Source organism: Lontra canadensis, unplaced genomic scaffold (genome assembly GCF_010015895.1).
Source record: "Lontra canadensis isolate GAN:19392208 unplaced genomic scaffold, GSC_riverotter_1.0 scaffold31, whole genome shotgun sequence".
Lineage (NCBI taxonomy): Eukaryota > Metazoa > Chordata > Mammalia > Carnivora > Mustelidae > Lontra > Lontra canadensis.
Window position 1 is genome coordinate 15,825,672 of NW_022631025.1, and position 27,911 is coordinate 15,853,582.

General features: G+C 38.2%; 1 protein-coding gene across 3 annotated transcripts in view; it reads left to right on the top strand.

The window, feature by feature from the left end:
- Nucleotides 1–27,911, top strand: part of PCSK5 (proprotein convertase subtilisin/kexin type 5) — a 443,312-nt gene that overhangs the window by 200,493 nt on the left and 214,908 nt on the right. For all 3 annotated transcript variants that reach the window (XM_032866664.1, XM_032866665.1, XM_032866666.1), the window contains exon 10: nt 20,259–20,362. In XM_032866664.1, the coding sequence (XP_032722555.1) occupies nt 20,259–20,362 (104 nt within the window). The remainder of the gene's footprint in view (nt 1–20,258; nt 20,363–27,911) is intronic.

Genomic DNA, 27,911 nt, shown 5'->3' on the forward strand with positions numbered 1-27,911 from the left:
TATAGTGAAATAATTGTAACCAGACCCACAGAACAGTTACTGCGGGCCTTCTGCCAGCACTGTGCTTGAAAATAGCTTTGTTATGTCTACACACACACACAGACAATACACTGTGTCCTCTAGCACTTTTCTAGTTCAAATTATGTGGAAGCCAATTTTCACCGGTCTCAGCTTTGTACCTAACTAGCGGTTAATGGCTTAAAACAATGCAACTTCCAAGGGTGTCCTGTATTGCAGGGAAAGCCCTGGTCAGGAGGCTTCTTCAGCCTGTATTGTCTTGATATTAAGCCTGATGTTTTCTGTCCCCTTCCTGAGATGAGGACACGAGGAAGGGATGGATAGTTGAGTCGCCTGGAGACTGAACTGAAGACAGAGATGTCATCAGGTGATTGTTAGCTGCTGCTTTTGCTTACTTTTATTTTCAAAAATATAGGATTCACTGAACATATTTTGCTCTTATTGCTGTAATAATGAAGATTGCTTCTTAAGAAGAGTAGTTCTTGGTTCGGTTGCGATCGCCAGCACTTTTCCTTGCTAGGTGTCATATGTTACGTTAGAAATGTCTCATGTTGTAAGTATCTGATTTGTGATTTAACCTAAGCAGGATCGCTTTAAGATTGAAGGTGGGAAAGACTTTTATGGTGTCTTCTGGGACTTGACTCATTTTATAATAATTATACCATTATCTATCATATGTCAGGCTCTCCACTATCTTGACAAGAATTCCATCTCAAAGGACCCTATGCCTGAGAATTCTATAAATAATGATACCACTTTGAGAAAATAGCAATGTAGAAAGCTTCTCTTGGTGGAAGCCTAGGGTGGGGGCAGTGGGGTGGAGTGTGTGAGAAGGGATTTTGAAAGGAAACTTCTAATCTCATTTTTCTCATCTCTGAAAGGTGTGTAAAGAGAACATGGGTATTGGTATCATTGAGCTTAGATGGAATCATCCATTCATTCAGTAGACCTGTATCAATGGTCTACTCATTGGTTCCTACACTAGACATTGTGAATTGAACGGTGGGTTGGCAAACGTGGAATTTTGTCTTCTTTGGCGAAGCAGTCTATAACAAACAAATATAATAAACTTATAGATGATAAGTACTAAGAACAACACAAACAGAGTAGAATAATGGAGAGTAATTTGATGAAGGGAACCATTTTATCTAGAGTGATCATGGAGAGACCGTTTGGAGGAAGTGATGTTTTAGCTGAGACCTGAAATATACGAAGGCTCGCTGGTAGAGAACTGGACGGAGCATCGCAGGGAGAGGGAGGAGTGAGTTGGGAAGACTGTGTAGCTGGAACAAGGTTCCTGGGTTTGAGAAATGGGAAGATAAGCATGGACACTGTGAGCTGAGGGTTCGGAAGAGTCCAGATCCCAGAAGGCATCATAACAAGTAAGCATGACTGAGATCTATGGAGCCTTTTAAGGATGGAGAAATGATTTGATTAAATTTTTTAAAGATCATTCCAGCTTCTCCATGAAGAACTCTTGGTATAGGAGCAAAGCAGGTACCATTTTGGAAGCTAGTACCATAGTTCAGGAGAGATTAGGGTAGCCTGGTCAGGGTGATGATGATGGAGACACAAAGAAGTGGATAGATCTGATGTTCATTCTGCAGGTACAGCAAACAGGGAATGAATTAGAATAATGTGCTTTGGGTGAAAAGAAAAACTCAAGGCAGAGGTCTAGTTTCTTAGCGGAGCTATTGGGTAGATTATATAGCATTTACTGAAATAGAAACCCTTTATTCTTTCCATGGGATTCTGAGAATTAAAAGAAGCATAAATACCCATGGGACTAGATCTCTGGGCCTCCAGGTCTTGCAACAAGACCCATAGCCAGTAGCCAGTTTCTCTTACAATTACTGACTGCACTTTGTTGCATCAGCTCCCCCAGCAATTTATTTCTTCTTAGAAAATGCTTTTCACTAAGATCATGGTGGCTATAAAGGACTGAGACCGTTTGCATTTTTAAAAAGAGAGAAAATAAAGAATATTGATTTATTTACATCATAAATTGCTTATTTACTGCTCTATCCTTTAATTTTAATAGGGTGATAATAGCAAATTGACTTTTATGCAGTTACCCCATCAGATTGCTTAGAAAACCTAATGAGTTAGTGGGTTCTTCAAGAAATATCTAAAATTTAGTATTTAAATTTAATCCCTTGAGGGTTTGTGGATTTTATTCATTGCCAGGAAATTTTTGTTCTTGATAATGTCTATGGTAACACCCTAAATACTATCAAATATAATTTTTCTTACTAAGAATAAGAGTAGCTCCCATCCCGCCAACCCTGGATCCATTATAGTTTCATACCATAGTTTGCTAACTTAATCACTTTAATCAAAGCATATTTCAGTTCATTCTGCAAAGTGACTTACTGTATGGCTTCATCAAATATCACTATCTTTGTATTTGAACATTCTCAGATATATTCCTAAACTCTATATTGAAACCCAATTAGAACTCAACGCTATTTTTATATTGGTTCTTCTTGAGTTTTGAATCAGTGTCGTATACGGTCACATTGTCTTAGCCTATAATTTTTTACTTCTAGGGTATTTTTGTGTCATTTGTTCAGAAGAGAATAATTATTCCTTGTGACACTATTATTATTCTGTGTTTAGCTGATCCCAGCATTCTTTTTACTCTCTTTTTGAAGAATCATAATACATTTTGCCATCCATAGGAGAGAAATGTAGAGAAGTAGAAACGACAGACTGAAAAGCATGTCATTTCACTAGCATACAAAATTTATGCATTCTGACCTCAACAAGTCGATGATGGCATTTGATTTGTCAAGAGCTCAAAGCAACAAACTCACAGTGAAGTAATCTGGGATACTGGAATGCAACCTGCACACAAAGAGAAAGATATTTTGTGTGTCGAAGACTGGCTTATTTCTGGCCATCCTGGATTTTCTCTCCATTTGTGATGATTCTGAACCTTACTGAGTAACCATATGGGTGACCAAGGCAAAGTAAACTTTTATGTTCTTTGCATATCCTGGAAAAACAATATTCCTGTGAAGCCTGGTAGTGTCTTTCTAACCCATAAAGACAGTACATCTGACCGCGACATACTGTGTAGGAGACAGAAATTTCCTGTTGCCTCAGTTGAGTGTGGAAATAGTGCATCAGAGTGCAGAAAGGTAAAATCAAAAGATAAAATGATGAAAAATAAAAACAGCAGACAGCTGACACCGATTGCTTGTTCTGTGCCAAGTACGGGGCAGAGATCTTTTATGGGTTATCTCACTTAGTCCTCAAAGCAGTGCTGTAGGTAGGCTATTTCAGATGTAGAAAGAGGCTTAGAAGTTTATCCAGGTGAAAGGGGTAGATCTAGAAATGGAATTCAAGGTGACGTGACACCAGAACACACTATTACACCACATCACCTTTCCGCCATAAGAACTATAACAAGATATGCTTTATTGCAAATGGCCGCCAGGCAGTACGAGGGCCGTGAGTACGGAGAAGGGTGGCAAACTTTGAATAGGGATGATTTAGGAGGACTTTATAGAAAAAAAAGGAATTCAAGCTATACTCTGAAGATTTTTTTTTTTTCAGCTTTAGTATGTATGAGTCATACAGAATCTTATTTAAAAATGTAGATTTTGAAGGCACCTGGCTGGCTTAGTCGGGAGAGCATGTGACTCTTGATCTCAGGATTGTGAGTTCAAGCCCCAGGTTGGGTATCAAGATTACTTAAAAATAAAATCCTTTTTTAAAAAGCAGATTTTGAAGCCCTCAATATAGTTTGGGTGATTCAATTACAAGGAGTCCATAGGCCACAGGAAGAAACCATTGCCCTAGCCTGTCCGCTGTCTTGAAAGTGAAGATGTGCCGTAGCCCCAACAGAACCAAGAATAATATTGGGCACATAGTAGGCAATCGAATATTCATGTAATGAGGGAATGAATCCGTGGAGAGAATGAAGTCTCCCTTTAGTTATTGAAAAGTATGAATTAGGTATCTGTTAAGGTAGCTGTAGATTGTAGGGTATCCATGCCAACAAATTTAGTTTTAATTCCAAATGTTGATTGACTGATTCAAGAAATACTGAGAGTCATGCTTGTTACCATCATCTCTATTTTGAAACACCTTCTTCCTAATCTTGGAAACTGCAATACACATATAGTCATTGTTGGAATCTTTAGCATCAGAATTCTGATGTAACTCTAAGTGTGTCTGGCACCATGCGTAGAACTAGAATACATCTGTGAGCAAAACATGGATGTTCCATGCGAATTTGCCAGAAATGGTACAGTAGGTTCATCCCAAATGCATATGATGCTTTGAACCTGGCTCCCAGAGAACATGCATTCCAGCGAAGGGAGGCATACAAGTTAATTACATCTGACAGTAAGTGCTATGAAAGAAAAAAATAAAGGATGATATTGTGATAGGATGTACTGATGGGCTAAGGGTAGGGAAGGGTCATAAGGGCAAATAAGGGAAGGATTAGGGAGGGCCACCAATGAGATGACAGTATTTTTGCTGAAAGTGAAGTCATAAATGTGATCCAACTTAAACTTGTTTTTTTTGAGTTTTCCTGAGTTATTATTTGATTGCAGCATTAACTGAGTTTCACCCTTTCTTATCCAATGCTGCTTGACATCATGACCAAGCCTTAGATAACAGAAGTCCAAACGAAGAAGAGAAATAATCCATATTTTTTAATTTCTACCAATATTTAGAAATATGCCTATACATGATTGAAAACTGGACATCCCTTCAAAGTTTAAAATTATTCATCCAGAATCCAGTAAAGGCTTTAATTTGTCTTTTTTAAAGACAATTCGTTATCTGTTTTTGACAATTGTCTTTTTTAATTTAATATCTTTTTTTTTTTTTTTTTTAGGGGTGGGTAGGGACAGAGGGAGGGGGAGAGAATCTTAAGCAGGCTCCATGCCCAGTATGGAGCCAAATGCAGAGCTTGATCTCAGAACCCTGAGATCATGACCTGAGCCAAAATCAAGAGTTGGAAGCTTAACTGACTGAACCACCCAGATACCCCTCAATTTTCTATTTTTGGTGGGCACGACAGTTTATCTGGAAAACTTGATACACTACCAGGGTATGTTGGGAGGAGGGAAGAGAATCGAGGGAAATTTAAGGCAGGCTCTCAGAGAAGTCTGCTTGTTATTTGGTCGTTGGAAACCTTGAAAGAATATTAAGAGGGAGATTCCTGGAGAGAGTATGATCTGGGAGTGATCATATTAGTCAAGCTGTATTATTATTCACTCGGAACTTAGGTGCCATTGGAGTTGACATCTAATAGCCTCTTTACCATAGCAGATGTATCCCATTTTATAATTTTCATTGTGCTAAAATTCTCCATTATAGGCAATACTTTACCTGAAATATAAAATACTTGTGATCAGTTTGTCTGAGAAATCATAACATTGGAAGGTTGCCCAGAGCCCATCTGGTCTGTAGAGATGCTATTTAGTGAGAATGTTCAAGGATCACCAGTCAAAGGAGAATAATATTGGTAATGTAAAGTAAGTTATTTTAAAAATAAAGGGCTTTTTTTTTTTTTTTAGTTTTAAAAAAATTAACTGGCTTATTTGGAAATTAAGCACTATTTTGGTATAAAATTTTCTTAATTGTTTGAAATGATGCTGTCCTTATTCAGTGAAATTAAGTTACCAGCCTTCCACTGATTTCATTTGCACTAAAATATTGAACACTGAAAGATCCCAGAAGAGCAAACCTATGTCCACCAATATTGCTAGCAATAGAACCATTTTAAAAAATAGATTATTACTAAAATAATACATACCTGTTGTAAAAAAGAGACTAATAAAGAGCATAGAAATATAAAAGCAAAAATCAAAACTCTCCCTACACAACTTTCAACAACTCAGCAACTTTTTTATGCTTGAATAGTAAAGTAACTCCATAATACTATGATGCCCATTCCAAATATTTTTAATGTATACAATGTATTTATTGCAACAGTATTTCCTACTTTATTGTCTTCAATCTGCCTGTCACCTTCCCTTCAGATCCTGTGTTCATTTTGTCTTCCTTCTTCCATTAGTTTTTTTTGTTTCGTTTTGTTTTTTTGTTTTTTTGTTTTTTCACCATCTGTTTTACCTACATAATGCTTTGTCCAACATAAGCTTGCTTAGAATCAAGAAGATTTTAGGTCATTGTCGATGTCTATGGCTACTTGTTGGAAATTGGGTGTTGAGAAATTCCTGAATTCTAGGAACTAAAGTTCAAATTGAATTACAAAAACATGGTTCCAAGCCACTCAAAACAGATGTAATGCTGTGAATCCTCTATAAATCACATACCAATTGTTTTTGTTAATATTTTTCTTATCAGTATATGCTCCATATATTACCTCTGGCCATAGTTATTACAAATACTTTATCATTTGTCATTTGTTTCAAGTTTGCTTCAGATTGTTTTGACAGATGGGACTTTTTTCTTTGTTCTTTCATTATTAGTAGTCAATTCTCTGTGTCCTTCATAAATTCTTCAGTTAGTCATGACTCATCTTTTTGTACCTCCTGAAGAATGTTACCTACGCTTATAAAAACTATGTATACTTTCCCTCTAAAATAATCCCAAACATATATATAGCAGAGGATTTGCTGTACCCCAGGGTAATCTATGGACCCCAAGTTAAGAGCTCATGTTAGAAAGTCCTTTCCTATCTCAATTACCAACTTCCATTTTTCATCTAGGGTTTTCTCATTTCATTTTTCAGTAGAATTTATTTTGGCATTCAGTATGAGGATCTAAGTTGAATTTTTATAGAGATCCATTTACTCGATGCCATTGCTTACGTAATCCATCTCCAAAAACAATTTGTTTTGCGTTCCAGTCATTGAATTTATCAAGGTCTCCCTTGAGTTTTCTGCTTATTATTCTGTCAGTTCTTTTGACATTTCAGTATCATTCCACTTTTTAAATTTTTCTTTAAGCGTTTTTACCTATTTATTTTTCCAGGAAAAATTTAGAACCCTTTTGCCATGTTGCCCAAAACAGTCTGAGTGACAATTTATGACAACTGTGTGAATCTGGGCTTCTTTATAACGGTTGGTTTTCCCATTCAAGAATATCTGCCTCTGAATTATTCAGATCTCTCTTTTATTGGCAAAATAACATTTCAAGCTTGTCCTTAGTTCCATACTTTTTGGTTTAGACTTATTTTCGAAATGGCAAATATTTGTATGCTTTGCTCTTACCATTTTGCCCTTAACTAGTTATTGCTCATGTTTAACACATACAATTTTTTGTGTATTTTTCTTTTCTCTAGCCCCTTTAATTCATAGTACGTTGTAACTGATTATCTTGTTTTTTGGTGTATGTGGGGAGGGGTATATACATGGCTTCTGGCTATAGTTATACTTATCTCTGCTCATTTGAGGTTTTTCGGTGTTTGTCTTTAGTGTACAAAGTAGTCATTATGACTTCAGGTTTTGGAGTAGGCTGGCTTCTGTTCAATCCTTCCACCACCTCATTACTACCTAGGTAGCCTTCAACAAGTGAAATTGTTTTTCTTGACCTTATTAAATTTCGGTTTCTTCACCTGAAATTTGGGGTAATTACCCAGAATCACCAGATTGTTGCCAGGATGAAATAAATTTGGGCATTTGAAAAGTATTACAAATAGGAAAGCTCATATAATCATGATTAGTGTTTCTATTATATTAGTTAACCATTTAAAATATTAAGACTGACAATAAGCTTTCATGTCTAGGTCCTGGTTTTCTCTGGATTTTTTTTAACCTTTGTTTCACTTTTTGTTGATGTGTGCTTTTCTTCATGTGGCTATGCAACATTTTTGGTTTTACTGAGGTTTTGTTAAAAATGGAATTTGGGTCTTTTCTCAGTATCTGTTGAGATTTTTATTATCTAGATTCTCATACTGAAATCATTTATGGGATTTGTTAGAATAATAGATTTTTAAATATTATTTCTGTTTATATTATGAATGAAATTTGGCTTCTTTAGTATGCAATTGGTTTAGTATTAGAATATTTTATATATGGCTTTGTGTTTATTTTCCTGAGTGACATTTATAGTTTCTTTAACTGAATAATGTGTGTGTGGGTGTGTGTGTATGTGTGTTCTGTATTGTTACAGCAGCTAGCTAATATTAATTGTGTACTAATGGACTATAAAGAGAATCTTGTAAAGTATTCTTTATTTTTTTTCCCATTTATCCCTCAAGTATATGGTAGCATAAGTAGTAAATGAACAGGGAAGCTTCCTAATTCAGATTGACTTGACGTGTCTGTACTCTGCCTCTATCTCTGCCAGATTTGGGGGTTTTTTTGTTTTTGTTTTTGTTTTAATATATCAAGTGATGTTAAATTCACAAAACAAACTGTGAAATTTTGTATCTATTCTTTTCTCTGGAGACACTTGTGATCACTAACCTTATAAGTTTGAATGAAACCATCTGTCCCTAACTCTAAGAGGTAATTCTTTGATATATTTTTCAGTTTTAATTCTTTCTACCTATATTCTCTAGAACTGTGTCCATTTCATAAGATGTTCAAATTTGTTAATTAATATTTATATATAATTATAAAGATAACTATGATATAATGGCATATTTTCTTACTTATAGCATATATTTTAATATATATCTAATATTAATATAAGATACATATTATATATTATTTTCTTTGTTAGATGTTTTGTTGCTATTACTTTTTTCAAAAGGCCAGTTCTTGGATTTGTTCATGAGTAATGCTGTTTTTCTTTTGTCCTTTTTTTTTAATTGTGTTAATATCTTTTCTGTTTTCCTTAGGATCACTCTTCATTCTCTTATTAATCTAATTAATCTTATGAATCATGATTCATTTTTTTTTCCTTTTATATTAGTATGATTTTTTTCAAAACTGCATATTTACCTCTGAAGACACTTTTGGCTGACTGTCATTACTTTCTAAGGATATTTGGGCTACCTCCTTGGTAGAATGACAATTGAGAATAGTAACTTTCAAATGTTTAACAAACTTTGTATCTCTTGTTACTGACCTTTCTTTCCATTGTATGCTGGTCAGATAATGAAGCTAGATAATCAACCACACTAGTGGTATGTGAGGTACTGTTTTTCCTTAGGGCAGTTGAGATTTCCTTTTGGCTCAGTGTATCAGCAACTTTTTCAAAGCTCTTTAGTGGATCCATGAATTCTTAAGAAAAAGAAATAACTCTTTGTAGGAGATATGTTTTAATATTATTAAATTATATCTACTATATAAACAAATCCTTTATAGTCTTTCCCCTGAAATAAGTAGATTAATTTACCTGAATAGTAATCTGGATCCCTCCATTACTCCTTTTTTCTTATGGTCTTTGATCCATACATTTTGATGAAAACATTTCATCCTGTTAGATATTTGTTATAGATACTACCTTATCTTTCAGCCAAATTGTACTTCCTTGTTCTTTTCAGTATTTTTATGTCTAAAATGTTACATCATTTGCAACTAATCTTGCCATCCATACATTCACGTGTGTGTTGTGGAAAAATCTGTGCCCTTTCTTTTTTTGTTTATACATTTTATTTTCTTAGGTTAAAAAATGATTTTAAAATAATGTCAATAATTTTTAGATACCATTTTTAAATAAAGCTGATATTTAAAAATAAATATATTTTGTAATTAGGGACTTACCCCTTTGACTCCTTGCTCTATGAACTTGGTTTAAATTTACTTTGCTTTCCCCACCTTATTTCTGCATGTTTAGTAGCATAATCTGGATTTATGCAACGGGCTGTTTTAATTAATTTATTTCTTACCATTTTTTTTTATTTTCTGAAGAATTGTGTTAAAAGGCTTATTAAGTTTCCCCTTTGTGTTTGATTTTTGAGCCCTTAGAAGGGCTTTCATAACAACAACATATTGTAGGGTTTTTAATTTTGATTTATGTATTCATCAGCTGAAACAGATCTTAAAGTTATCTGTTTGCTTTATTTTGGTTTTCAGAGCATGTGTTTGTAGAGAGGTAGGTTAGTTGACTTAGTCCTATCAATGTGTGTTTCTGCATTTACTCATAAAGGACAGGAGCATAGTAGAAAATTCTTGGGCTTGTTTCCCTTCAGTGGTTTTAACTGTCCTTTTTCATTGTCTCCTGTAATAAGCTTTGCAGGGAGTCCTAAGACAGAAATTCTGTTTTGTTTTAATTCCTAAATTGCTTTAAGGATACTTCTCATTTGTGTTTGAAATTACTTCTCTGCACACATACACATACATACACTCATACGTATCAGGATGAGTGTCGGGGATGCAATTCTTAGTATTTCCTGAAACCTACCAAGTCCTTTGAGCCTCCCTTGGGCATTTTTAATCAAGTAAGATTTTGATGACTACTAACAAAGCGTACCATGGGCTTCAGAGCTTGAGCCCTGGAGTCTGAGACACCCGGATGCAGAGCCGTGTTCTTGTTCTTACTGTGACATGACTTTAGGAAAGCCTCAGCTTCCACATCTGTAAGAAGAAAATAGTAAGTTGTTGACCTCATGGGGTGGTTTTGTGTGCGTTACTGCAAAGCACCAGTGGAACAGCTGGAAAGAGTTAGTAAAGGCAGTGTCTGTTGGTCCTCAGGAGCAGAAAAAGCTCGTCTCTTGAAGTGGGTTTCTGTTTCCTGGCCTCCAGATCGGTCATCTTGTCTTTCCTTGTCATCACTTCATTATTTTCCTTGAAAAACAAACAAACAAACTGGGGGGATAGTCTTCGATTTGTAATCCATATCATTAACCCCATTTTCCACACTTTCAGTTCCACAGGACCCATATCCATTATCAGTGGACTCCCTCTCATGCAGACTTCGCTTTTGCTGATACTACTCTATGCTCCTTCTAGTCTTTCTTTCTCTCAGCTTCTATTTTGTCATCTACACTTACCTTCTGTACTGATGTATTCCCTTTTTGTTCACTCTCTTTTCCGCGGGCTCTATAGTACTATTTTTCTTCTCTTTTCCTTTCCCTTTTCTTCATTTTCTTGTCCCTGTACTTCCTTCTTAAGTTACTTGTATTTTTTTTTTTTCTTTTTCCTTCCCTTGGTTCTTCCTCGGTTCCTATTTTTGCCCTTTTAAAAATTACTCTCAGTGAGAAACTCTGGCTTCAGAAAGGCTGTGTTGCTATCCTTGCTCTATTTACCACCCAAGTACAGCAATATTCAAACTTGCCCTTGAAGGATGGGATGATAGACAAGACCCAGTGGTCAATTCTCAGGTCCTGGTGGAGATCCAGACAGTGAGGAATGCCCGGGGAGGAGAGGATCTAGGCAGAGGCTTGCCAGCAGCGCTCATTGGCTTTTCCCCCTTGTGGCCCCTCCTCCAGTAAAAGTGGGCGGGGCTGGAGTGGGGCAGAACCAGGCTCTGGAGTCAGCCCTAGCTAATCCTATGACCCTGAGCAGGATCCTGACACTTTCTGTGCTTTGATGTCCTTATTTGGGTGATAAAAGTAATAGCATCTCTTAGGATTGCCAGGAAGAATAAATGAAATCATGAATATAGTCCTTCTCACAGTGTGCCTGGCACACAGTGAACATGCAATAAATGCTCTGTAATACGTGATAGTTTTGGAGATATATCTGTTAGGAATTACATTCGGTACCAAGAAAGTATAGTGGGTACAGCAGGAAATCCACAAGACCTCGGTTCAGAAACTCAATGCTACCAAAGCTGAGTCTGTGTTATTCTCTCAATATGTATATATGTATGTATGTGTTTATTTATTTATTTTCAGGATTTTTTAAAAATTTGAGAGAGCATGCACAAGTGGGGAAAGTGGCAGAGGGAGAGGGGGAAACAGACTCCCTACTGAGCCACCCTAGGCACCCTTCTTTCCATCTTTTCTTAATGGCTGCTGCAGCTCTAGCCATCATTCTTTTTTTTTTTTTAAGATTTTATTTATATGAGAGAGAGAGAGAGTGCAAGGAAGAAGCAAACTCTCCACTGATCAGGGAGCCCAATGTAGGTCTTGATCCTGAGACCTGAGCCAAAGGCAGTCGCCTAGCCAAATGAGCCACCCCTCACATCCACATTCAGGTAAAAGGAGGAAGGAAAGAATGAAGGATAATTGGAGAATGCCCGTAGGAAGAAGGAGAAGGCTTTCTCAGAAATACCCAATGGACTCTTACTTATGCTTTATCACTCATAACTCTATTTCTTGTGTATCCCCTCCCTACTGGGGAGTCTGGGGGACACGATTTTGGCATCTCACATGAGTGGTAAGGGAGGCTAGAAAAAAAGAAACTTGGAATATACCCCCTAATTCCTGTCATAATTCCTAGGACTTGAGAGTCTGACAATAGGGACAGGAGAGGTAGAGTTAATGCTTGAGTTAATGCTTGAAAATTTAAAAAGAAGTACAGGTCTGGTGCAGAACCATGTGTGTACTTTTTTAGGCCATGAGTATCTTGGGTCTTTAATTCAGGAGATAGATGGGGAAACAAGGGTTAACTTTTGGGGTATCTTTTGTCATTTCTCCCCCCCCCCTCCTTTAGGTGATAAGTCAGCTCTGTTTTCTTAATTTAAAGTATGGAAATGTTAAACAATATTTTTCTTATTCCAGTCACATCAGCCATAAGGTTACTTGAAATAAATTTCTGTTATAGATTTCTGTTAATCTTAGTTGATCTTTTCCTCAGTGTGTGTGTGCCGTGCATAAGACTTTTAAAAAATATTTTCTGTCACCATTGACATCTAGTAATTAGACTGCTAGGAGTTGACATGATAAACCAGGAGTTTCTAAAATAGAATAACATTTACTTAAAATTCTAGACAAAATGCATACTGATTTTCATTGAAGTTTAAAATGCAGGTGAGCATTGAGAATCCCTATTTTAACATATGCTTCTTTGATAAGCAGGTAGAAAGGCATCACTTTAATCCCTTGTATTCAATAGGGAAAAAAATGAGAGAAAATGCTGTAATTTAGGATAATAGTGGTAACAGAGATGCAGCCGAGTATTTCTGTCACCTGTCCAAGGGTTCGACTTCTGGCTTTTGAGGCAGGAACTCTGCAAATCCCTGAACTCTGGTAGAAAAGTTTAAAAAACACTGCCATCCGGCAGTTCAGTTAAGCAAATGCGTATGTGCAGTCTTTTGTCCTAACATTTGGTATCATACGGCACACCGATATTTCCTGAAGAACCTTCTACCCTCCTCTACAACACCTCAGTGGCCAACAGTCAAGAGGAAAGATGTTTCCACAAGTAGAGAGGATTTGTTACAGTCATGCTGGGTCCAGGTACTTGTTTACCTAACCAGTCAGCTTGCTGCCTACACCATGGGCTCATTACAACCAGATCCTTCTGTCAGATCTTAGTGGCATTGCTAGTTCACTAAGGGCAAGTAGATCAATGTGTTGAAAATGCTATTTTGCATTACAGAACTCATTACAAGAACTAAAAAATGTACCATCAAAATTTAGGAATAGAAGAAAACAGCTTAATTAAATGGAGATTCATCAAATGGTAGGATAGACTTCAGGTGGTCCTTCTGAATCGTTTTGGGATGAGAGGTTGTGCGTCTCAGTCAGTTGTGATGACTGTTGTCTTTGGGAGTCTATCATGTGCCAGGCACTCTGTATTCATTACCCTGAGTCCTCGTAACCAGCCTGCAGACTGCGTGTTACTGTTGAGAAAACAGAGTCCCTAAGAGTGTCAGTACATCGTCTAGCGTTCCAGAAGATTTAGGTAGCAGGTATGATTTACCCTAAGATTTCCTGACTCTAAAGCATCATACTCATGTGACTATGAGCTATGTTTCTTATTATTTTTGAGAACACATTTAGATGAGAAATAAAAATAATGTGGGTGACAATGTCTTCCTGCAGGATTAGGTCAGTTGACTTAGAACTGTATATTTATTCATGCTGAGTGCTGGACAACCCGCAAAACAAGCAGAAAAGGGAAAGTGAGCACTGTCCTCCAGCTTCCTTCCCAGACTTGGGTTGCTCGCAGCTTGACTGGGGTAACCTTGGGGGGAAGTGCTCATCTTGTCACATTTTATCTACTTCAAAAGATTTCAAAGCTCGGAGATGAAAATGAGGGTCAGACTTGGATTTGAGGTTGCAGGGTACATGAAGAGAGAGGATTTTAGAATGGCCAGGATTTACAGCCTCGGGGTGATACTGTTGGAGGGATTGAGTGTACAGGGAGAAGTAGGATGGAGTTCCACTGTTGTGAATTGATCTCAGTCTATGTGATCTCAAGTTAGCATAACTTTGTGTGACCGTTCGTCAAATCAGTTTAGGTAGCGAAGTATTTCAGGGAAATGATTATTGAGCTTACCAATAAAATACCATTTTTTTTTTTTGTAAAGCTGCAGAAAACTTAATTGATGTGTTTTTGGTGTAATGACAAATCCTGAAGATAAGCCGAGATGTATAAAGGAAAGAAGACAATTCAATTTCAGTGGCAGCATTTTCTTTGTCAGTTAGGGACTTCCTTCACAAAAGTGTGTTCAGAGACCCAGTTTCTGTACCTTTCGTTTATACTCACTTCAGGTAATCCGTGAATGATGTATATGAAAGAGTATAATATAAATTTGACTTGGATAGTCCTCAACCCATCTTCTCTTTTCTTGTATCTTTTCTATCTCAGTTCAGGTATGGATGGATCATAGGTAGGTGTCTCGGTGATACCAGGAGAAGTCATATTTCCATATTTGGAGGTAGTATTAACTGTGTTTTCTGTTAGTACACCCAATTTTAGGCCTGGACCTTTTGAATTCACATAGAGTACAGGGTCGAGCACAACACAACAGAACAAAAACACGTTCCCATTAGCAGGATCTACTCCTCTTTGCAGTGGGACTAATGGTCCGATGGTCCTTTTGGCAGATTCATTACCTGACAAAAGAAGATTGGTTTCCTTTGTTGGATGGTTAGTATTTTATTCTAGAATCATCATTGGCATGTACTCGGTATCGTTCAGAATAATGTTTTTACCAATCTCCATGGGCTTCAAACACTTTCTGTCTCATCTTTCTTGTTCCAGCTCACAGTGACTCTTTCCCCATGATTGCTGATTTATTTAGCATCTGTACAGTGACCTTAATTTTCTGGCTACTTGTTCTGGCTATATTTCTATTTTACACGATCTTAAGGAACATAAAACGACACTGTTTTTTGTCTTGGATTTTTTTGTTGAATATTTAGTCAATTGGATGATGGCTGATGGGTTGTACAGTTTCCCCATAGGACTGGTTCATGAAGTTGCTCATCACTGCATTAGACAGAATCACTCTTCTATGTACAGAAGATTGCCCCATTCAGGAAACAGTTTTCATTATCTGGATTTGCTGTTGCTGCTCGTGTTGACAAATTCTCTTTCTATACCAAGATGTGTATGTGTTGTCCTTTTTATCGGTTGCCTCTTAACTGCCTGTGATGATAGGTCCATCTGGGGGGTTGGGGAGTGGGGGAAGATTATATCTTGTTTCTTTTTAATAAATGCAGGTGAGTCAGTCATGGAGGCTCCAAAATTCGTCCTTTTTTTTAAGCACCTCCAAGTATAGATTTTATTTCGAACAGTTCACACATGTGTGGAATTAGCTGAGAAAACTCATGGGGAGAAAATTTGTTTTGTTTTGTTTTCATTTAAGTGCTAGCAGTTGAACTTAGGAGCCCAACAAGAAGCACTGGACAAAGTGTCTTTCTTGGGATGTGTCTTCCTTCTTCTGAATGTGCTGTTAGGGCCATGAATGCTTCTGAATACGCTCAGAATGAAAATAGAACACCAGGTAGCAGTCGTGTCATTAATTTTCCTGTTTTTGCTGCTGGAAACTAGAAGTGTTTGAGATGGGGTTCAGATGAGCTCCCCGACTGGAGAAGTATTACCCAACCAGCCTATAAACCACATCAAAGTGTGAGCATGTCAAGGAAGGTGGCAAGTTCATAACCATAATGTTAAATGATACAATGTTATAACTTACAGTAGAAGCATGTGATACTGTTATCAGAATAATCTGATATGTCCCAGTTTGGTATCTTTCCATTTACTTTCGAAAGAATGGGCCAACGTTAAGGTTCAGAACCTTAATTAAGACTTTGGAACCCAAATTAAGACTCGAGGATCTCCTGAATTTGGTGGCAAACAAAAATCCGCCAACTGAGTTGACAGTGCAGTTACGACAATATGTGACCACGAGGACATGACATGCTGCACTTGGCTTCCTGATCCGGTTGTCAAAGAGCCACCCGACGCACCGTTCCACGTTGGGAGTGGGGGGAGGGTTCCATCTGGAAATGGCGTTAAATAGTAAGTGAGAGCAGAGGATCCACAGCCCACCAGGTGCAGCTGGTTTGAATGGTAGCCCTACCACCAACTACCATGTGTACTCTTGAGTTACTGTGTGTAACTCTTGAGTTTCCATTTTGCTATCTGTGAAATGGGAACAAAAGTATATAATCTCTGTTCATAGGATGTTTAAGATTACACAGTAATAATGCGTGTACAACACGCACGACCTGGCCCTGGCCAAGGGCTCATTGAATGTTGGTTATTAACTAGAAGCCCCTGAAGGAGGCAAACCTTCCTAACAGGAAAAGATTACACCTACAGACCTCCCCAGAAAATCATGGATTGTTTATTGCCTGGAAAGCTCATAGCTAGCTAGCCAAGATTTGCAGGCATTTATAAACGTTACCCTTCTAGTATATATTGTGGTTTAAAGGTAATTGTCAATAATTCTAGGGAGGAAGCCCAAGGGGGGGAGGGGTATGTGGCCTAAATCCTGTGGCTTTTAATGGGTTCAGGCTCAGAATTGAGAGGAGCTGCTCCTTTCCTCCTGGTTATACTTGTGGCCTCTTGATTATCGTTTGCCCCCAAAGCTCTTGGCGCTCCATTTCCTGTTCTTGGTGGTGAGAGGGGTCTTGGTGTTCAGAAGTCAGGGTAGTGTGCCTCCAGGGTAATTGGCAGAAGGGGGGGCCATTTTAGGGGTTCTTACTTCACCATTGTGGCCTGGAAAGTTCCCCGCACAAGGCATACAGCCTTCTCTTTGCTTTCGCTCAGTATATGACATTCTAGAAGTTTCCTAGTCTGACTTCACTTCTACGAATCCCTGAAAGCATAAATACAAATAGGTCATAAAATAGAAATCAGACTTTCCCCTAAATACAAGCCTCTCAGGATACCAACAAATTAACCTATGGCTATTTCCTGAACCACTAATTAGTTACCCTCCCACGGGTAGAAACACCATGGAGGCAAAAATTCCTTGGTTTCCTGTATTAACTTCCTCGCTTTTGGCGAAATTCAGGAAATTTTGAAATTAAATGATTTCTGAAGTTGTGCATTATCAAATGTCAGAGTAAAATTACCTGAATTACACCGTTTCCATTTCCGGATGTTGATTTCTTCCTTCTAATTACAAGTACTCCAAGAAGAGCTAGTTTTTATAACCCAGCATGAGAGCAAGTAACTCGAATTTCTTCAGGCTGACTTCCTGAATCGGCCTGAATACAACTGCTTAAGGCTCGAGATAAATGGTCCCTGTTCTGTCATCGTCGTCATCATCATTATATTTTACGTGCTAAGGGTCACTAGGGAAATGGTCTCTTGATGGTCAGACCTTGTGCTTGATGTTTCCAAAGGAATCTTTCCCTGCTGATAGGTAACATAGGAAACTTGTTTCATTTTTTTTTTTTTTTTTTCCTTTTTTTTTTTTTTTTTTTGTGTGTTTTCATAAAAAAACAGAAAGATACCTAAAAGTACACTTGGATTTGATAAATATGTCTAAACCAACCGAATGAATTTTTTTTTTTTTTTTTCTCTCTTTTTTTTTTTTTTTTTTGTGGTTTTCCGTAAAGAGTAATACTTACAATGAGGACATTTCATCTGTGTGTTAAATGTTATTTTAAATTCATTCGGTTGGTTTAGACATATTTATCAAATCCAAGTGTACTTTTAGGTATCTTGCTGTTTGCTTATGAGAATAAACAAAAAATAAAAAATACGCTTATCCATTTGAGAGGATTCTGCTGTACCATAAATAAGTGGCTGGAAAGTCTTTTTTTTTTTTTTTTTAAGATTTTATTTATTTATTTGTCAGATAGAGATCACAAGTAGGCAGAGAGGCAGGCAGAGAGAGAGAGAGGAGGAAGCAGGCTCCCTGCCGAGCAGAGAGCCCAATATGGGGCTCGATCCCAGGACCCTGGGATCATGACCTGAGCCGAAGGCAGAGGCTTTAACCCACTGAGCCACCCAGGTGCCCTGTGGCTGGAAAGTCTTGTGAGACAGCTTTTTTGTTGTTGATTTTTGCCCCTCTCCCAAATAACTACCATGGGAAAGAGAAAGGAGATGAGCTTTACATCTCTGGCAGATCAGGAAAAAAGTCTTAATATGACCCTAGTGTTCAGAATTATCCCTTGACTCTTTTCCTAATTTTTCTAACCGTGGTGCATGGTCTCTACTGAATGATTATGTGGATTCAGTATCAATCAGCAAAGGGCCAAATCATGCTATTGGTTTTTAGAAGCAAAACTTACCCACCTCCTGGGCCCCATCCCACAACCTCCCTCCCTTTCTCTAGAGTTTGGTGCATTGTCAGGTTCTGAACTTGGTTCCTAACAAGTGTTGTGTAAAACAAAACAGAAATAAGTCTGTTTCCCTTGTTCTTATATTTTTAAAATTCATAAGGTTGGGTTTCAATTTCCTTGTATAAGTTACGTTATGAAAGCAACCTCACAAAATAGTCTACATCCAGTCTTGCTCCCTCTTTGGAAATGGCGGTAGTGTCTCTTATTTTTAATCTAGGGGCAGAGCAAAACGGTATCAGAACTCTATCGTACTTTTCTCTCCCCATCTGTTTCATGTTCAAGCCACCACATGGGAACCGTGGCTCAAAACTTAGCAGAATGTTGTACTGTCTACCACTTCTTGATGGCTTATTTCGCACCAGGAACTAGGTTAAGTATGTGCCGTCACTTTCATTCAATCAGTACAATAAAGTAAAGTAGATATTAGCATCTGCGAGCTAATTGGGGAATCTGAAACTTTGAGAGTTCAGTTTCACATAAGTAGGAAATGAAAAGGCCAGAATCTGATCACTGGGCCCCCACTCTCAAAAACACAAACGTGATAAATGTGATGGGAAGACATAGTAGAAAGTAAAGCACTGTCCTGCTCCATCATCGAAAATCAGCTGTAATTAAGATACCAGATTTCCCCTCCGCCTGGGAGATGCCAGCGTCCTCTGCGTGCATATGAGGGCTCATAGAATTACCACGTGCTTCTGTCATACCTCAAGGAAGATAGCAAATCATCATTCCCCTCCCTTCAGTGTTCTGACCCAGTCTTGGCAAACAGCCTTCTAAAATGAAAGTGGAGGATGAGAAGCAGAGTAACTATCCAGGCTGCGTGATAACTGCCATATTTCCCAGTTAAGTAAAACATTGTCACCCTGACATTCAGGACTGAAATAAAGAGGTGTCATGATGCGAATTTCATGCATGCTTTGAGTCAGATGCCTTCCAGTGTGTACGTACTCTTTGAAAGAGAACAAGAGTCCCTGCACCTGTACCTGCATTTGCTTTCTGTATGTTTAGGAGTGGTATTGTGGTTCTCCAATGAAAGCGACTTCTGCTCCATGTCTTTGTGCTCTTGGGCTAACAATCACAAGAAGTTTATCCAATAACTTAATATAATAACTACTTACTACAGATTAAGGGTACTCCCATAGCTGTGTCTTGGAGTCCAGCTTTGGGCTCTGTACCGAATTCTCTTTCTTTGAGAGCATTGACACCTGGGGACTCGGTTCCATTGAGGTTTTTTCCTATATCCCATACATCCATGCAGGATACTAAGTTCTTCGTTAAATTACAAATCAATTGCCTGGCGATACAGCTGGACAAGGAATGTTCCAGAAGACTTTGGTTTTTGACTTTAGCTGATAGTAATTTTCAGATGATGATGCAAGCTTCTACACAAAATACGACCAGGCCAGAATTGGGAGCCATTTTGTTGAGGAAACTGAAAATCCTCACCCTTTTAAAAGACTGAGTGACAGCCGACTAATCCCACATTATTTCCTAAATTCAAGGTTACGTTTTCTGCCTCCCTCAGACTAACATCACTTCTCCACGTTGAGAAAGAACCACAGCGGCATTTGGCTTCTGTTGACCTCCCAAACCCAAATCACTGATCCTTTGTTTTTAGTACTTTGCCATTTTGCTTTTGCTTTTTTAATTTGCTTGTGACTCTCTGCTTCCCCCATCTTTTTTTTTTTTTTGGTACAATGATTCTTACCTTGTCTTTCCCCAGTCCGTTTCTGACCTGGAGAGACGTGCAGCATGTTATTGTCAGGACTTCCCGTGCGGGACATTTGAACGCTAATGACTGGAAAACCAATGCTGCTGGTTTTAAGGGTGAGAATTTCTTTCATATTCTGTCACAGGCAAAATATTTTTATTTTTCCCCCATTTTAAATGGAGAGCTGGAAGTAGAATCCCTCCAGAGAAACTTGAAATTGTGTGCTGACACACAGAGAGCTGGCCCTTGGAGTAACTAAAAGGCAGATGGATTTTTTTTTTTTAATTCAGACAACACATAAAAGGCAGATTTCCTTGGCTTCCCACATCATAGGTCAATTTCTTAAAAGACAACTAACTTCCAAGTATAGTCGACCTGTGGGGCTTCTAGTTAGTTTGGGGTTGCTGTCATTGGTTACCTGAGTGGTGTTTGTAACAATGTATGTGAAACATCCTTCTCTTCTATAGCGATTACTTCCGTTTCAGTAAAGACTGGTATATTTTGTTCACTGTTCATTTCTAGGCCATGCTTGCTCTGTTTTTGTTTTTGCTTTCTTAAACTTCCACCAACAGCTAACTCTAAGACATTACTTTATGCAAATGAAAAGTGCTTATGCAACTTTGTAACATATAGTCTTTATACAATTACACACATCATATCACAAGTGCTGACTGTTTTTCCAGTGGCTGAGGATTATAGTTCCCTCAAACTGTCTTACTAATGGTGGGCAGTTTGTCATCACCCATAATAAACGTTATAACAAAAAGAAATCGCATAAGGCAGATGTCCTAAAGTTTCACGTGACTTAAATTTTAATCCACTAATATGTTATAGCAAAGATTACTCTCGGTCATATCTGCAGACTTAAATTTACTCCCAAATAATGTTGGTATCATTATATATCCCTGTGGATGAAAACTAGTGTCCCATACCATAGGGGATATCAGCTCAATAATTGAGGTTCTGGTCTTCAGATCTTTGGTAACGTGTCGAATAATTCTGGGCAAGTCATTTAAGTATTTTGGGCCCTAACTTCCCCATCTTGAACATTTTAGAAGCTGAATAATATTACCTACATACAACTTCTTAAATATGATTTTAATATATCTTCAGTGAATTATACCCAGTGTATGCAAATATCCATGCTGCAAATGTAAAATGTAATTTTTAAAAAATTACTTGCATTTATAGTCTCATGCTTAGCCAAATACACCAGGTAACCAGTGTCCTATAAAATATTTCTTTGGTTAACATCTTCACTGAAGACGTCACTCCATGTTTAGAAAAAGAATATCTCTCTGTTTTTGAGTAGTAGGAGCCACCTCCCCTTACTCTTAAACTATATAATATAGCAGTATTCAGTGAGCTTTTAATCTAGAGAGTTGGGATCACATTGTCTGAAGCCCAAATCACGATACTAGATCCCAAAATAGCAATTGCTTCACGTGGCATCAAAAACATGTGAGATTTCAGTTGAAGAAAATCCAGGATGTGCTTTGCCATAGGATGTTTCTTTTTGACGAGCCTCCGCACCCTCCCAGCTCTTACTATCTAAATCCATGAGGCTGAGAGGTAGGTCTGGGAAGAAGGAGGAAGGGACCAAAACATAACTTTGGCTGGTTGAGGGCTCTGCAGTGAACTCTTTAGCAGAAGGTTCACAGACTAAGCACATTGACCTCCATGAAGCTGAGGAATCAACTTTAGCCCAAATAAAAGTCTTAGTTTTACTTATTCCTTTTTGGCAAGTTAAAAAGAGCAAATGGTTCTAATAAAAAACGTAGCTCTTTTGAAAACCTCTGTTGGTTTTGGAGAGGGGGAAACAGAGCATATAGACTAACTCCCCAGATCCAAACCTGAGTCTGAAGGAGGCTCTGCAGTGCTCTGGCAAGGAGGAAAGAGCATTTTACTATTGCACGTGGCAATATTTAGTATACTGTTTCACCCTTCTCTTAGCTTGTTGCCAAGAGTAACAATTAAAGTTCGCTTTTTCATAGATGAATTACCCTGAACGGTCTGGACTCCCAGTGGAATTGTTTTGTAATTTTGTTGATGGCAAGCCCCATATTTCATCTAAACATGATCAGAATAATTTTTTAAAGAGCTATATTCTTCCCTATCCTAAGCATTACCATCCCCTCCCTGGTGTCCCACAAATAAAAGTGATTAAGGCAGAGGGTCACAGGAGAAGCCACGTGCTTTGGGGAAGGAAAGGATGCAGGTCACTGGGATAGAACAAAGATGGGCGACTTTTTATGAAATAAGAACTGAGCAAACAAACAACAACAACAAAAAATAGCTAATGCTTGGAAGGGCTTTATGCAATGAGAGCTCCATGAGAGCTCGTATTTTAAATGAGGTCAGCTAGTGTTTGCAGCTTAGCAGAAACACATGGCCACACATTTCTCCTTAGACGGGAAAAGCCCAGAAGTTGCCTGCAAACAGGAGCCTGTGGCCCCTGGCTGCTCTTCTCTGTGTCCTGATGCAGAGTGAGGTGTGTGCCTGAAAGGCATCCAAACACATCTGTGCTCCCCAGGGCTTGCTTTTGTTCCCTTAATGTTGAGCAATTTAAGTTGTTTGAAGAGTGTTTAAAAAACAAAAGCAAACATGGGGGGGGGAAAAAAAAGGAAAAAAAAAAGACCTGAGAAGAGTTTCAGGGATGGCTTGGTAGGTGCACCTCTGCACTGGGGATGTCAATATCAACTTGAGAATTTCCTTCTGCCGCTGAGAGTAGCAACCAATTCAGTATGGGGGTCTTGTCATCGATACACTTGATAGTTATCACTGGTAATTTCAGAGAAGCCAACACCCTAAAGAACAATTCCTCACCAGACCCTGCCAAGTCCTGACATTTCTGCATGCAGGGTCCTTACATTTCTTCAGACAGAGCCATATGTAAGACAGCCCAGGCAGAGAGCAGAACCAGATGATCGAGCAGCTGGATTGGTTTGGGCCTCTCCGCCAGGCAGGCTTGATGCATTCTAATCCACATGTGTTATGGACCCGGAAAATGCAGCTGCTGGCTTTCTGTTGATGGGCACAGGCGAGGAGGTTAGCCTTGAAAAACCAAGGAATGTGGCTCTCTGCTGACTCATCTGTATGTTTCTCCAAGAGTGGGATTACCCTGGAGTTATATGCTGATGAGTTGGATACACAGAGTTTCCTCCTCCTTTTTCTGCGTTCTCTTTATAGGAACATGCTATAAACCATCAGATAGATTAGCTCACAGTGAAGGGAGCCCCTCAAGCTGGAAGTTACTCATCAATATTTTTACGCTAATTGTATCTTAATTTTTAACAATTTTAAGCGAACTAGGATGATTCTTTCTGCTTTGTAAATAATAATAATCATCACTTATAGTTTAATTAAAAGGTCTTTTGCACATGATCTGTTTTTCTAAGTAAATGTAGTCCAAGGAATGCATACCTATGGAAACTGACTAAACATTATTTGGATGGTTCATTGTGTGAGTAATTTTAGCTAAATTTCATACACATTCTGACTTTAAACTTCCTCCAGAGATAGTTGCCTTAAAAATGAATAAATACCATGCACTTATCAAAGAATCTCCTTGAGGTTATTCATGAGGGTAGGAAAGTATTTGTATGAGGCCAGATGAACAGATGTGATATTTGCCACTAGAAAACTGAAATCCGAATTCCCGTATTCTGCTACTGATCAGCATTTGCAATGCCGGGAGATGGCTTTGGCATTAAATCATTTATTTGGGGTTTTTTTTTCCCCCTAGTGTTATTTCCTTCTCCTTTGATGCCTTCCTTTCCCTCTTATGAAAAGTCTTCTCTAGTTTTCTGTTTTTTTGGTTTTTTTTTTTTTGTCTTTTCCATGCTTTTTAATACCCCGTCCTTGCTCCTTACAATGCACAAATCAGCTGTAGAAGCAAGGGCTTTTTGCCATTTGAGCGGTTTTCTTCACAGGACTTACTTCATGCAGTCTCTTCATTTATTTATTTACAAATACTTGCTGAGTACCTTCAGCACACCAGCCCAACACATGAGGTGCACCCAGAAAGGGGAAGCAAAAGGAAATGTCAGGGGGGCCCCGTGGCATTGTCTAATCCGATCTGGCCACAGAATGACTTACGAACAGAAACAGAAATTTACGCTGCACTTTTCTTCCCTTCCGTCAAGCCCAGATGATCTGCCAGGTCATGTTTATAAATAAAAAGTGTCAATGCAACTTCCCCGGTCATCAAAAAATGCAGCCTAACCTCCCCAGGAAAAGGCATCTGACGTAGCGACTATCTTTCGTGGCAAGTCACAGATATTTTGACCAGCTCTGTTTGTGCATAGAGGATCCATGGACCAAGCCCAGCAACGCTGAGGACTGTCATTCGGCATTCTTCTAGAATCCATGGCTCCTGTCATTTCAGGAAGCACTTAGCTCTTTGTTCTACTGCTTTAATCTGTGGAACTTGCAAACCCACCTCTCCCATCCCCCTCAGTTGCCTGGGCTGTGCCCAGCCGGCTGATCCTCCCCTGCCTCCTCGCCCCCCGCCCCCATACCTGTGGTTTGTGGATACACTTACAAGTACAATTGAATGCATGCAACACTGGTGCTCTAGTTTTTTTCAAAGTGTCTGTATTTGGATTATATGACTGTATACAGTTAAACTCTCTTAAATTTAGGAACAGGAATAGACATCAGATAATAAATTAGGACCTTCTGTCATCTTTACTAGGCGAAAGAATGAAAAAAATGTCATTGAAAATCAAAAATGACAACTAAGTGAGCGAGGTTACCACGCCTTCCATTTCACTGCCCTCCCAGACTATGTAAGTCTCTCTTTTTCTACCAGCATGTTGCTGAAACCTCCTCATCCCCACTGACTCTTTCTTTGACCACCACTAAACTACTAGACTTTTTTTTTTTTTTTAATTTCTAACTGATTTCCCACCATGGAAAAACAATTGACAGTCTAACATGACTTCTTAGCCTCCAAGGCCCTAACTTTTAATAACCTTTATTACCTTTAATTGCCCTCATTTTATTTCCACTGGCAGGGCTGGTAATTTTAAGATGTTCCAATATATTTTTAATACCTACCTGTCTTGCTTTCAGTTTGTAACACTTATTAAAAAGAATTAGCCGTGCTGAAACCATTAAGCATGCCATGTGTTGAATTGAAACTAAAGGTTTTGAAATGTGTTCTTTTTGGAGGGTGTGAAGTGATTTCTGATGTATTACTGTTTGAAAGGGTAAAGCTATATTTTATGTTATTATTTCACTGCACAAATAATAGTTCATCTTTGCCACTTAGCACGTTCATGAGATGTTGGTTGTGATGAATAAAGCTACATAATGCACCTTAATTGGTAATCTGCACATCATGTTTTTGAAGAAAGGTCAAAGTGAAATGTTATTCACCTGGTCAGTGTCAGAGGGTGGTATTAGAAACAGATACTTGATTCCAGTCCCCGTGCAATCCATAGAAATGTCATTGAGTTCTTCTCTTCTAATGCAAAGAAAAACAAGAGTAAATACATTTGATTCTATGGAATAAAATGTGCTCATTGGAAATACCCCCTGAATTTCTTTCAAGATTCCATGTTTTATACTGTTGTACTCTGTGAACTCAATTTCATTTAATATGATTAACTTAAAACCTTTCCTTTTCCTGTTTACTGATCATTGAATACATGAGCTTATCTTCTCACTCATTCACCAAAAAAAAAAGATGTGAAACCCATAATTTCGGGATTTTATCTTTAGCCGTTTGTCTGGTAGATGATTTACCTAAATATCTACCTGAGAACAGTAATACAGAACACCTGACAGGAAATTGCTTGATCGCTGCTTAATCTAGAGTCCCGTATCCAAAATATCCACCTGTCCCATCAGAGGGTTCCACTCATGCTTCCTAAACATGGGACGTTTAAAAACGCCCTCTACCAATGAAAAATGGTGTTTTCTCCATGTTGATCTTTGAGCGGTGGCATTGGGTTTGTTAGACTTTGGGGACGTTTTGTTCACTTGTGTTTTGCTTTCTCATCTCGAAGTACGTAAGTTTTAAATGCATGTGGTTTCACACTTAAAATCCGTCTTCAAAATGGAATTAAAATGATGGTTGCTCTAAGTGACTATTATCTCTCTACCAGATATAATTAGTTAATGAAGGGAATTATGTGTGGAGTAGTTCTGTGGCTTTGCCACAGTCTTAAGAACCTTTAAATTCTAGTAGACAGTCTGTTATTGATATTTTCTGTGGCCTTTGAGGAAGCCAATTAAAGTTTCTGTATCTTGGTTTTGTAGAATGTGGGTAGCTCATACCAAACATAATGAGAAGGCTGAGTTGAATGAAAAGTGCTTTGAAAATGGAAAACACCAAACATAAAAAGAGTCCTTTAAAAAAAAGGGGGGGTCCTTAAGTATATATTTTCACATGTCACAGCTTCCTGCTCCTTGAAATGAGGATACAAATATAGAACTATGTTGTGAATCAGAATGCTCAGTTGAGGTTGAAATTAATTAAATTACCTTGAGTGGGATGAGAGAAAAAATGAATTAAGGACTTTGTAATAAAATCATCACTAATACATCATATACTTTTTAATCCCATAATCATATATCGATATAACTGTAGTATAATCATATATCAAACACAGCTACACTTAAGTTCTTTTTTGCAAATGAGCTTTAATGTTTAAATGTCACCTTGGCTTCAACCTACTAAATCTTAACAGTTGTAATTAATTGCTTCAACATAGGAACTAGTGATAGGAATCTGAACTGATTGAGGCCATCAATGTCCTACTGACTCTTGAGTCATTAACATACAGTATGCAAGCTGTGAGCATAAAATATTATTTTTTAACAATATGCAAAAGCTTGTACACTTCAGAGAGAGTCGATGTCCCTTTTTGCGTCATCACCTGATGAAAATCAATTTCACTAATTCTAATGAGGCTGGAGTTCCCCAGGTATTTTTCAAAGTCTTCCTTCAGCATATAAGTTTGGCTATTAATGGCCGCCAATCTTGGTATTTTGTGGTTACAACTGATATTCCAGGCAAAGATAAAAATCATCAAGTCCTAAACCTGATGATCAAAATACGATCAACCAGGGCCAAACCTATTTTCAAGCCAAAAGTGTGTTGTGACTAAAAAGTAATGAAATGGATTTCTGTGAAGCGCTAATAATTGGATTCTAACTCCAGTTACAAAAAAAGATACCCAGAAAGGATTTAAGCCAAGACTGTCTTATCAGAATACATATACCCACACACATTCTCTTAGAAAAGTTTTGTTATTGTTGTTTGTTTGTTTAGAAAAGCTTTTAAAATTCAACAACCATTTTCTTAATTGGAGTTTGGTGTTTGTTTAAAACAAAACAAAAAACTCACTCAATAGAGTGCTTCAGAACCTGGGCTCCCAAGTCAGACAGCCTGGGAACGATTGTCAGCTATCTAGACAAATAAATAGTATATCTGGTCATCTGTATACATTCTTAAACCACATTATTAGAGTAAGTTTACATATGATAAAAAGCACGATTTTAGGGAGCCTGGGTGGCTCAGTCGGTTAAGTGTCTGCCTTCAGATCAGGTCATGATCCCGGGGTCCTGGATGGAGCCCCCCCATCAGGCTTCCTGCTCATCGAGGAGTGTGCTTCTCCCTCTCTTCTCCCCCTCCCCCTCACATGTTCTCTCTTG